The sequence below is a fragment of the Ips typographus genome, linkage group LG16, assembly GCF_016097725.1.
Source record: "Ips typographus isolate SLU linkage group LG16, UJ_Ityp_2.0, whole genome shotgun sequence".
Lineage (NCBI taxonomy): Eukaryota > Metazoa > Arthropoda > Insecta > Coleoptera > Curculionidae > Ips > Ips typographus.
Window position 1 is genome coordinate 8070095 of NC_138437.1, and position 12815 is coordinate 8082909.

At 33.0% G+C, this 12815-nt stretch overlaps 1 protein-coding gene across 1 annotated transcript; it reads left to right on the forward strand.

The window, feature by feature from the left end:
• The first annotated feature begins 3455 nt into the window (after positions 1 to 3455).
• Positions 3456 to 7384, forward strand: LOC145738824 (cytochrome P450 307a1-like). The gene is made up of 2 exons (XM_081993905.1): positions 3456 to 4323; positions 5423 to 7384. The coding sequence occupies exons 1-2, from the start codon at positions 3975 to 3977 to the stop codon at positions 6538 to 6540; spliced, it is 1467 nt and encodes a 488-aa protein (XP_081850031.1). The 5' UTR covers positions 3456 to 3974; the 3' UTR covers positions 6541 to 7384.
• The last annotated feature ends 5431 nt before the right edge of the window (positions 7385 to 12815 follow it).

Genomic DNA, 12815 nt, shown 5'->3' on the forward strand with positions numbered 1-12815 from the left:
AACTGACTGATTTAATTATAATACCTAAATTATTTTTTTGGGACACTTGCATAATCATGCAACTGTCCACCCCATCAAAAAAATAACTATTTTTAGCTCTAATAAAATACAACAATTATCTGGGTCACTTTTAATCCAGTTTACAGCACCGACAGCTTATTTTCTTATTTAATTTCTTTTAACATTATATTCCAGTAAATGTGTTGACTATTGTGAGGAATATCTCCATGTGTAGACGCAACGTTTGATATTTCTAAATTACGAAGAAATGTAAGTTTCCTGTTACGTGCAGTACGAAGAAAGTTATTGTTATGAGAAACAATACCTATCACCCAAACAATTTAGTGTAAGCATATGAGGTTCTTAGGTAACATTTACATAATTCTGACACATTAATCTTTTAAAGTGCTTCGCTACTAAATTGGCACATGTGAAGGTCAGATTTTTCATTACGGAAATGCGATATTTTTGTTAATTTAAGTTAAAATGATTATAGTGGACAATGCAAGTTTTTGAAAATCAGGGACAAAAATAATACAAAGTGAGTTAACAACAAAATTAGTTTTTTTTTAGAGGTATAGTATTAAATCTCATCTCAGCTCCCAACCTAACATTTAGTTGATAACCTGAAACCCTATCACACCTATACAGGGTGGTCCAGTTTTAAATGTCAATAATCCACCAATGGATAGCCAATCAAAAAATAAGTTGACATGCATTATGGCATTTTCCTGAAGAACGCTTCTTAAGGAAGACACAGACCTCCAAAATTCAGTTTTAAAATCGTAAATAATTTTTTTTGCTACAATTATCAGACCGTTGGATCAATTTTGATCAAATTGGGAACAAGTACACTGAAAATAGTCAAAAAACAGGATTTTTTGACTAATGTTTACTGGCGTTCAATTTTTTAGACTATAGGTAGTGTAAAACTGATCATTCAATTCAAACTTTTTTTTTAATCCATTACACTGGTAACAGTCCGTATTTTCGGACTAATTTAATTCTAAAAATTAGTGTTTAAGACTAATATCGTAGTATTTAATGTCAAAATTGTTTACTTTCATTAATGAAGAGTCTGAAACTTAACTTTTACTATAAAAAACAGTTTAAAATTCGATTTTTCTGTCTTAAAGCACAGTGAAGCGTCTAGAAGTCACTTTAATACTGACAAAGCTTGATGTTTAAGGCTACGGAAAATGTAAACATAGTTTTTTAATTCTGCTATGTCAAAAACTTGGTGAAGATAACTAGAACTGAAAGAGAGAGCTGAAAGCTGAGTTCTAAGAAAATTAAAAGCAAAGTAAAAAAATCTGAAAAGTTAGTCTTCAAGTCAATTTTTCATGAATCTAATGTCAATATCCTGTATTTAAGACTATTTTTAATACTAAAATATTGAAATGTATTTTCAAATTATGAAAACTTACTTCAAATGCAAAATTTAAGCTTCTGATGTCACTTTTCATTGGTTCAGAGTCACTTTTTGGTGTCCAAGTCAATTTTCAAGGTTGAAATGTGTGAATTTGTAGTCAAAAATTCTAGATAAAGTAGTTTTTCATCTTACAAGTCAATTTTCCCTACTAAAGTTTTTCAACTTATCTGAAAACTATAACGACTGACTACAAAGACAGTTTTTAAGCCTCTCAATTCAATTTTCACAGTTTTCAAGTCAATTGTGAAGGCTAAAGTCTTTAAATTTGTCTGAAAACTGTGAAAACTGGTTACAAAGACAATTTTTAAGCCTCTGAATTCAATTTTCACAGTTTTCAAGTCAATTGTGAAGGCTAAAGTCTTTTAATTTGTCTGAAAACTGTGAAAACTGGTTACAAAGACAATTTTTAAGCCTCTCAAGTTAATTTTCATCGTTTCAAAGTAAATTTACTCGTTTCTAAGTCAATTTTCAAAACTAAAGTCTTTCAATTTGTCTGGAAACTATGAAAACTGGCTACAAAGACATTTTTTAAGCTTCTTAAGTAAATTTTCACTGTTTTCAAGACAATTTTTAAGTTAAGTTGGGTTGATTTTGGGTCTTTGAACTTCAAATCAGAATTTTTTAAGAGGTACTTATTTTGTCAAATTGGACAAGTAAAGTAAAAAAAACTAAAAATTTTTAAAAATATCCAGTGACGTAAAGAATCAATCCATCTTCCTGTATCTACGCTACTGGAGAATTTTGGCAAACGTCATTCATATTAAGTATTAATTTCATAAGTGCTTGTTCTAAATTTGATCAAAATTGCTACAACGGTTTGACAGTTATGACAAAAAACACGAAAATTTTCTTAGAAAGCATTTTTCAGGAAAATGACATAATGGATGTCAACTTATTTTTTAATGGGCTATGGAATGGTGAATTATTGACATTTCAAACTTAACCACCCTGTATAAGATTTTCAGTTTTGACACCTTTTATCACACATCACCAAATTATTCAGACTGTTGTATTGTTTGTAACAGTAATAAATAAGTCTCGTAGCATTACCAAAAGCAACATTGTCCTAACAGAAAGCAAAAGCGAATAAAAACCAGGCCACCATGTTATTGAAAAATGTTGAATGCCTATTCAGTAAAAATCAACTTCATTCATGTTGCAATATATTTATCATGACGTTAAATGTAAACAAATACAAATGACAAAATATATGAATGAATTTCACGACACACATTCTGTCCTAACATTTTACTCACGTGAAATAGTGCGGTACATTTTCGTGTGTGACTAGGGGAGAAGTGGGTAACACAGTAAAATTCGGTTCTACGTCACCAAAACGACGGTTTACTAAAAAACGATTCAAGCTTCCCCTAAATAATCTGATGAAATTTGGTTGGATAACGATCACTTTACGTTGTTTGCCGATAAGTCGATTGGTTAACATTCAATCAACGTTACAGAGAATCGCTGTCTAGTGTAATCCGTTTTACAATCCGAATTTTCTAGACGGTTGTCTATGAGGCCTTTCAGTTTTCAGGTCAACCGATGTCTATCATTTGCATAAAACAGTAAACAAAATTGCTCATCATCGTCAGATAATTGGGACATGACTACACCCAAAAGTCCACTAACATTCTTTTGCTTTAGTTGTTTGCTCTTATATAATAACAACTGCAGTTGCTGCAGAAAATATGTATTCGTCTTCAAAACTTCAGGATTTTCAGTAGAAAGTGAAAAGAATAGAGACATTTTTGTAAAAGTTGTATCTTGAGAAATTGAAAAAATGTCTGTAAATTCTCCCACTTACTGATTTTATCTAAACTTAAGGGTGTGTAAAATAACTTTTCTGAGCGCATACAAAATTTAGTATACACCCTGTAAATCAGTGTGGTAACCTGATACTTCTGTCGGTAGCTAGTAACATATAAATAAATTACCTACATACATCAAATTTGCAAGGTGAGCTGTGGACAGTTTACTTAGCAATAATCAATTCATAATTATTATCGTTGTAGAGAAATTGATTATTAGTGGTGTTGATTGACCAATTGGAGTAGTTTAATTTTCCCACTCTGAGAGAGGGAAAATGAAAACTATTTACTATTAACTCACGCGTTACAAAATTTGTGTGGAGATTTGTAAAAATGTTTATTCGTTTGACAATGTCCGAAACAAAATGACGTAGAGAAAAAAAATATATAATAAAGTGTGGTGTATATAATGTGACAGTGTCAGTGAGAGAGAGTGGTATTAGTGAATGCACGTCGGTACCGATAGTCAAAGTCGCGGCAAAGTAGTCCGAGTCGTCAAGTATACAAGAACCAAATTGGTACCCTTTGAATCGCGTCATCCAGTCTGGTAGGGTTGGTACCATGCTTTATGATTGAGCCAGTTTACCAAAGTCAAAAGCCCCCCACAATAGACTACGGTCCTCTCGCGATCCGCGGTCATAAAGAGGGTAGCGGTTCGCGCGGTTCCATCAGTACCACCTCGAACGCACGACAGTGCTCACACGCAAAAGAACGCATATAGACATATAGACATGATCGTGGTTTCAGTACTATGCGTAATTGTGTTGGTGCTCTTGGTAAACTTGTGGGCCACCAAAAGACGAAAGCCCAAAATCGTCAACCCAATCCCAGGTCCGGATCCTTGGCCTCTAATTGGAAGTCTGCATCTCCTAGGCAAATACGAGACACCCTTTGAGGCTTTTACAGCCCTCAGCAAAATTTATGGAGAGATATTCAGTATCACTATGGGGAGTACACCCTGTGTTGTTGTCAACAATTTTAATCTGATAAAGGAAGTGCTTATAACCAAAGGGGGCGATTTTGGAGGCAGACCTGATTTTATGAGGTTCCACAAACTTTTTGGAGGTGACAGAAATAATTGTAAGTATTAATAAAATTTCAATCAAATTGTTATTTTTACAACTGCATGTCATATAGCACAGCTTGAATTTTCAGACAAGCAAAAATTTCTTTTATTATAGAGACGATACGCAAATTTAATTAAAACCAAGTATTATTTCCGTGCAAATTATAAAATAATTCTATTCAGTGCAATCAAACTTGATCATTCAAAATCTTTCCTTGACCTCATAACTCCTCTAGTACTGATCAGTCCAGTACCGTTAGAGTACGGCAAATCTGATGAAAAAAGTTGAAGCTTCTTGTAAAACATAGACGTAGAGATCAAACTTTACAGTACCAGCTTATTGTTTTTAATCCGCTTATATATTTTTCCTAATGAAAGTAGTTTAAAAATCAAGAAAGTATTTTGTAAATTTAGATGCACTTGTGCAGTTTAAATTACGTCATATAATTTGATGTAAAAAAATGGTGTGTGATTTTGAATTCTATAATAACGTTAGTGCTACAAAATTAATAATTTTAATGACATCATCATGAACTTGAATGATGATGAAAAAGTGTAAGTTTTGAAACATAAAAATTGAAATCTTTAAACAATGTATCAAAAGAAATAGAAAATCCAATCTAAATGTATCTAACGCGTATTAGGTACGCCTATGAACAATCTGCATGGTGCGAAAAGAGATAAAAGCAAATCTCTCTGTCAACTTTCTGTCTTAACAACAACGCAACACCTGTTCATTCATAACATTGCGTATACTCACACTGGCTACCCATGAACTTGAACTTGAAACTTCCAATGAAACTGAATCTGATGTTCGACCAATCAGTTGGCATTTTTTCATTTTTACGGGATCATTTCACTAACCAATTTCACTTTGGAGAGCACTTTTACTTTGATCGGTAAAAAGCGCCTACTTTAGATCATTTCGCTGACCTCTATTACGAATCGTATTATGAAATCAGATTTGTAGTTTAATTTGATCGTTTGGTATTCATTAGTAGGTACTGGCGATGCCGTTGCGTGTTTTTGTTTGTCGACATTCATTTGTGGTTGTTCATTTTGTATTATCACTATTATCAGAGCGAGAAGTTTACGTTTGATAATTTGTTTCAGCTTTAGCACTCTGCGATTGGTCGGTGCTCCAGAAAACCAGAAGAAGCATTGCCAGAACGTATTGTTCTCCTAAGTTCACTTCCTGTCAGTACGCCACTGTCAACACGGTGGGAGCGAATGAGTTGGAGGCTTTTATGACTGAGATGAGGAAATTCCCTCTCAATAAGCCTGTGGACATTAAACGAGTGGTACTGGGAGCTTGTGCTAACATGTTTATGCAGTATATGTGCTCCACGAGTTTTCCTTACGAAGATAAGGCTTTCCAAAAAGTCGTCAGAGACTTTGACGAGATTTTTTGGGAGATTAACCAGGGATATGCTGTAGACTTCTTACCTTGGCTGATGCCAATGTACAGCAAGCACATGAACAAACTATCTCAATGGGCTGCGGATATTAGAGAATTCATCTTAGCCAGAATAGTCCATGATCATATGAAGACTTTAGACTATCAAGCACCACCTAGAGACTTTACTGACGCCTTACTAATCCACTTAAGAGAAGACCCTAACATGGAATGGGATCACATCATTTTTGAGCTCGAAGATTTTATTGGAGGTCATTCAGCTATTGGAAATTTAGTTATGTTAATTCTAGCTTCTGTGGTCAAATATCCGGAAGTTGGTAAAAAAATCCAAGAGGAAGTTGATGACGTCACAGGAGGACAAAGATACGTAAATTTATTCGACAAAGCTGCCATGCCATACACTGAAGCCGTTCTCTGGGAAACTTTAAGGAAAGGTTCATCCCCTATAGTGCCTCACGTTGCTTCTACGGACACAGACATTGAAGGACTTCCAATCAAAAAAGGAACCATGATTTTCCTAAATAATTATGAACTGAACTCAAGCCCTTTATACTGGGATGAACCAGAAAAATTTAAGCCTGAACGATTTCTCTCCCCAGCTGGAAACGTGATAAAACCTGCACACTTTATCCCATTCAGCACAGGCAAAAGGACTTGTATTGGACAACGACTAGTCCAGTGTTTTAGTTTCATAATCGTGTCTACTCTTTTACAGAACTACAATATCACTGCAGGTTCGGAAATTAAAATAAAACCTGGATGTGTGGCAGTACCTCCAGATTGCTTTAAACTCATTCTGACACCTCGAAACTAGTTTGAATTAGTCCTGTACAGGACTAATATCAATAATTTTAAAGACTGGAGTTGCTGCGCCACATCATTTCTTTTATTATTTAGGAATCATGATACATTTTTATAATATAAGCATCACTTTTTCATAATAACGCTAGAAGGAGATATCAGTTCTATTCATGCCATTTGCAAATCTCCTTTTGCGTTTTCTTATTTATTTTCATATCAAAATCATGCTTTGTATATATTATTGAATATATGTTAGACAAGTAAGTGAGATGCTTATAGTATTGGCATTTTGATAAGATTTTAATCACTGTATATGTAAATTTATAAACTAGGTATACAGTATGTCCATTTTTGGCGGGAAATATAGTTTTTGAGCTTTACTAACAGAATAAGTTCCTATCTTAAGTTTCCGTATCCTTCTTAGACTTCAAATCAAATACAGGGTTTACATAACAATTGCCCAAATAAATTTAAAAAGACATAGTGTATAGATGTGTTTATAGGTTTTTACAGTTTGTGTTTGTAGAATACTGTTTTGTAGATATTATATTTTTATATAGTAGATTTATTTTAGAAGGAATCGTCTATTCTCTAAACTATGCTTTTCTTTAACTTGTAATTCATGTTTCCTGTTAAGTACAAATTATGTTACGAATCTGACTTACTAGAAAAATTGGGGTATAGAGCAAAAAGTGGATTTCCGTCACAACCTTTATGTTTTTGTATAATTGCATTTTTTGATGTCCTGTTTGCAAATATGTATTTGTTGAATATATTTAGATAAATTGTAATTTACAATTTTATTTTTAACAGGTTTTATAATGAGACTGACTTAATAAAACTGATTATACTTGTGATTAGGGTTTCATTTATTCGATTTTCCTTTAGCCGCTCTTATTTTTATAACATTGGTCTGGTATTTGCGATATCCTCCATTATTTTAAAGGTTTATTCGCTTAATACGTGATTTTTTAAGACAGCAAGGTAATGCCAAGATCGAGGCAAGGTTAATCAAAACGTAATTTGTTTTTGCTTGGCGTACGTTTTAAATCCGATAAAAAAGAATAATAATGTATCGACTTATCCATACAAACGTTACATATTAAAAACAAGGAATACGTGAACATAGGGTAATAACATGAGGAAAGTAAACTAATTTCAAAACTGGTTTCACAATATTTTTTGATTTGCGGTGTAACTTAAAAGAGTCAAAAACTGCTTCTTAAAGCACTGGGGAGATGCAAGTAAGTAAATTTTTAATATTACGTTATTTCTTCTGTTTTGATAAAAAAACACGAATTACGTCTCATGATAATACTGACACAATAAGCGTTTTTTTTTAAAGACGGTACTTAACTCAACTTTTACGTGACCTATTTAATCCAAAGTGCATAAAAGTGCAACTGTATAAAACATCTATGTAATTACCATCATGACTAACGACTTTTCTAACTCCTCAAATTAACTAACTGCAAAAAATGCTTACAACAAAACCCCTTTAAAAGATTATTAAAATGTATAACAATGTGCACGTTACCAAATGTGTTTTGCATGGAAACACTTTCTTTTTGATTTCTGGGAAACTCAACTGAAAGCAGACGTAACGCTTTAAACTTATAAGAAATTATGAAATACTAATCGGGACGTTGCTTTGCTTTCGTTATGCAATAATTTCTTTTTCACTCTGACCTTTGATATCATCGGGTGTGATTTCTGCTGACTACCTCTTAAGGACATTTTCCGCTCTTAAACTTGCTCCAAGCTTACCGAAATTACGCTGATCAGTCAAGCGTTGGTAAAGCCTTAAAACGTCTTTAAAAAACTAGCCCGTTTAATTATTAGGGCCAATTTGAATATCGGCTCAATTTTCTGGTAGTCGCGTCCGGGCCTTAATAACCTGTTATTAATTTTTTGGAGAAATGGGCTTGCTCCAAGCAGTCTGAATCTAAATAGTCCGGTCTTATATACATGAATTTGAATTACGTATGTAAATCTGCCACCTTTTTTGGTCCTGCCCATTTGGGATTATATGCTAATTGACTGTGTGTGTTTACGTTACAGAGTGAGCCAGCTTTATGAGCCGGAAAACATTACGAGTAGCCCAAAACAAGATATTGCTCAATATTTAATAAACATAAATCAAATAATATTTTTTTATAAGACTTTTAGTACCTGGAAATTATCTGAAATCATGTTATACTTCTTGCAATCTGAAAAGTCTGATAATTATTATAAAGCTTTTTTGCACCAACTCAATGCTTAAAATATTACAACATTTTGACCTAAATATCCATGTAATCAAAATCCTGTTGGGCTTCTATAGTATAGCAAAAATATATTTTGATTACTTCGTCAATTAGAGAGTTTTGTAAATAACAGTCTTATTTCAATTAAATATTGATTGTATGATATCTCGACCATTATATGCATAATACTTGGTAAATACAAATTTTTGAAATTGTTATTCATTGAAAAATTAAGATAATTGAAGATTAGGTTAACAAATATAGCAAGAATACCTTTTGAAAAGCCAACAATACTTTTTTGTTTGTTCAAACTTTTTTCTTACTGAGGATACTTCTATTCAATGAAATGAAAAACATCAAGAGTTCTTTGAAAGTAAAATTTAAAAAAACAATTTTCCTTAGAAATGAAACTTTTCAGCTTAAACAGAAAAGTCGAAAACGAGTATTGCAGGCATGGTAACAAAGTCCCAATTACTGTCTTCCAGTTAGCAAGATGTACGTTTTCTATAGAATGAATTTATTCTTCCCTATTATATTATTATTCCCTATTGTGTATTAAAGGTCATAAGTATTAGCATTTCCTGGAAAACAAGTTTTATTGGAAATCTAGTTTAACTATATACGAGTTTCAAATCCATAATTTTCCGGCCTAATGGATACACGCATTACTCCAGCCAATGCAATTTGGGCCCAGATTTAATTGCACTCAGTTTAATTGATACTGGAAATTTTGGTTTACAGGAAGTACTACAGAATGGTTAATTTGAGACAAGATATTTTGATGTGAATTTTCAATGCTAAAGGGTTTGCAACGCCTCTGGTTTGCATATTAATCACTGACATACAGGGTCCTTGTATTTGGAAAATAAAAAGATTTTTTAGGTTACTAAGGCAAATAGGAGTTGGCAGCCCACGGCCACGACCCATCTTAACCAGTTTTTAAACTTACATATTTATGACTTCGCGACATGCCTCTCGATCTATTTTTTTTTTCATTTTAATAAGTGGTTTACACGCGTTTTTACTATCTTTGTTACACACACTTAAATAAGTGAGAATGAAAACGAATTTTAATTCGGAAGTTGTTTTAGAACACTTATTTTAATAAAGGAAGTGCAGTGAAAACTAGCATCAATGTAATGCATCAATCACGATCGTTATTTTCCGGTATTTGTCCTTCGCTTTGCTAATTTATTTCTATATCTATCGATATTGCATTTACTATTTTAGGTCAAAGTCTCTGTTAAGTAACCGAATATTAACTAGACGTGGAATTCTTTTAGCGCCATCATGGCTATGTAGGTAAAGTGAAATATATGAATTCCCCAGGTTTAAGAAATATTTAATTAGTTTTAATTGCTTATCGACCAAAGTCACGGAATCGTAGCATTGAAATATTTTTTTTTCAAATTATTGCTTCAATTGAGTTGTGAGGATTCACCCCATTGAGAACTAAAACTATCTAATAATATAGAGTCACTTTTGTTTGCCGCTTAAATTCGATTACTGGTTCCAGAGTAAACAGATGAGATACGGAACGTCATACAAAAAGTTTATATTATGTCTGATATTTACTTGATTGCCTTGTGTTGACATTGGATTAACAGCCCTTGATACTTGATGTAAAGAATATTCATATTGGCATTACCAGTAGCGTATATCTTGAAAGTAAATAAACACAGACACATTCAGTTCTTTTTACTACCTGGATTTCATTCGTATGGGAGTATCAGGTAATTTAATTCTTCTGGGCAATATGAATGTATTATTGGCTTTCAGTCTGAATTATGGTTACAAAGGTTGGTGACAGTGATGTTGTTAATCAAATATGACTATCCACCATTTTATTCAGAATTGCCAACAATAATTAGTAATAATATATTTATTTATTTTCATATTTGTAGGTGACAGAGCTTGTGACGTGTCAGTCAGCCAGAGCATATTATCAGAAAGGTTGATTGACTTCTTGTGACTACCTGTCGCATTTTGTTTTCTTTTATATTTGAAATTAATATTCACTAAAATTAGACGTGTAAGGGTATAATAACATAAAAGTAGGAAGTTTCCCTTTAACCAGATCATTATTTTTTACTAAAAGACTTTGAAACAATCATAACGACGTTATTATAAGATGTAGAAGCACTGCTCACAGCACAGAAACAAAACCTTTATGTAGGTATTTGTATTACATAATCCAGCGTCTCACCCACACTTTACTTCTACATGGCAACTACCACTATAACCATAATCAAGGGTGTTTTTGCGTAACTATCTAAAGTGATTAAGTCGAGGCAAGGCGTCTTTATCTGTCGCCTTTCGTTGCCATAGAATCTTAACTAAAAGTGATTAATAGCTTAAGTTTAAATGGGTTACACACAAATCACATTGAAATGTAGAAACGTCTTGGAGAAATCTGGGAGTAGAAAGGACACACTCTTGCCTTTATTTCCGCTTTTGAGTTTCCAAACTGTATAATAACCTGTGTATTTAAAGTTACACATACTTCACCAAAACGTACATATTGTTTATTTACACTTATAAAGAAGGTATAAATTTGTTACTATTTCAGAAATTCAATTCGAATCAATCACGTTTCTCGACTGCCATTTTATAATTATACAAAATATTTTCGAACAGTATCAAAGTTTTATTAGGCGTAATCAGGCCTATGGAGCATGTAATTTAGTCCTGAAACTTTAGGGGAAGCCAGTGCGTCTAATTGTGTAATTACCTAAACCATTAAACAAAATATGTACGCCTTCTGCGAGTGACGTGCGAATCGGTGCGTATGGAATTGGTACAAACGACCTAATAATCCCTTCCAAGAAATAAAACAGACTTTGGTTTCTCCCAGAGCTAAATTGTGAAAGGGCTAATTTATTGTTCCCACTCTTCGATTTAAAATTTTATCGATCTAAAGCTTATAAGAAATAATTCAATGGTGTGTTACCATCATAATGTGTTTTATCTCTGAGGATAATGGAAGGTAAAGCTATCTGCCCAAAATGGCTTCTTCTTATCTGCCGTGAGAAAAGTTGCGGAGGCGTGGTTTTCTAAAGATGTTAGTTACAGTTAAGTGAAATAAATCAATCAAAACCTAAGGGCATGACCACCAATTTTAAAGAGGGGGGGATATAGGGGTATGCACTCTAAATGTTACCAAGATTGTAATGTTCTGGTTGGTAGCAAAAAGGCGGTGTTATCAAGAGCTACCCACATGTTAGAATTACACGCAGTTACCTGGGAAAGTAACCAATCGTTCTTGAATGGGGAGTTTGTTACACAATAAAGGTTAAGCCCTTCCAATGTAGGGCGATTTACACGAAGCCATTCAATTTAATCATATATAGAACTAAATTGTTCAATTTGTTCGTCAATACAATAATATGAGGAAGACATAGTAACAATACAAATTTATTGTATCCTACTTATTCATAATATAGAATCGGCTAAGTATATTGGAGCTATGCAGTTTAGTGATAATTCAGTAAAACTTAATTTGCAAGAAACGTTAAAATAATTTATCTGGAAGAATAAGAAAACTACTACAGAAACCTTAATCTTCAAAGAACGTTTTCAATGCAGCTCATCTCATTCACCATAGCGCCACAAATGTATCCTAAAAATTTCTGAATTTATTTGGATAACTAACACTTCCTAATTTATAAAATAGCTGCTATTCATCAATGAGTTCCACTGCCCGGAAATTATTAAGCAATCTCAGTAGTTTGTTATTTTCTTTTCTAGTCAATTAGCAAATTCCTGTATGCATTCTTTAGCCAAATATATAAAATTTAAATCAACTCATTAAAATTGCTTTCTATTTACATACTAAATGGTTACAAAAATTATAGTACAACCTCACGATCACGCCTGATCAGCCTTGGTTTTGATAACCTTTTGCCCCACGACTGCGACTTAGTAAACGTCCTTACTGCGACTCAAAATTCAAATTTGAAACACAAAACTTCGGCTAAAAACAGAAGATAACAAAGTCCATCAGAATTTAACTACTCAGGTCAGTTTTTGGGATAAAACATCG

Coding starts and splice junctions, on each gene's coding strand:
- LOC145738824 (XM_081993905.1), top strand. CDS start 3,975: ATGATCGTGGTTTCAGTACTATGCGTAATTGTGTTGGTGCTCTTGGTA. Junction 4,324..5,422: donor TGGAGGTGACAGAAATAATT/GTAAGTATTAAT, acceptor AATTTGTTTCAG/CTTTAGCACTCTGCGATTGG.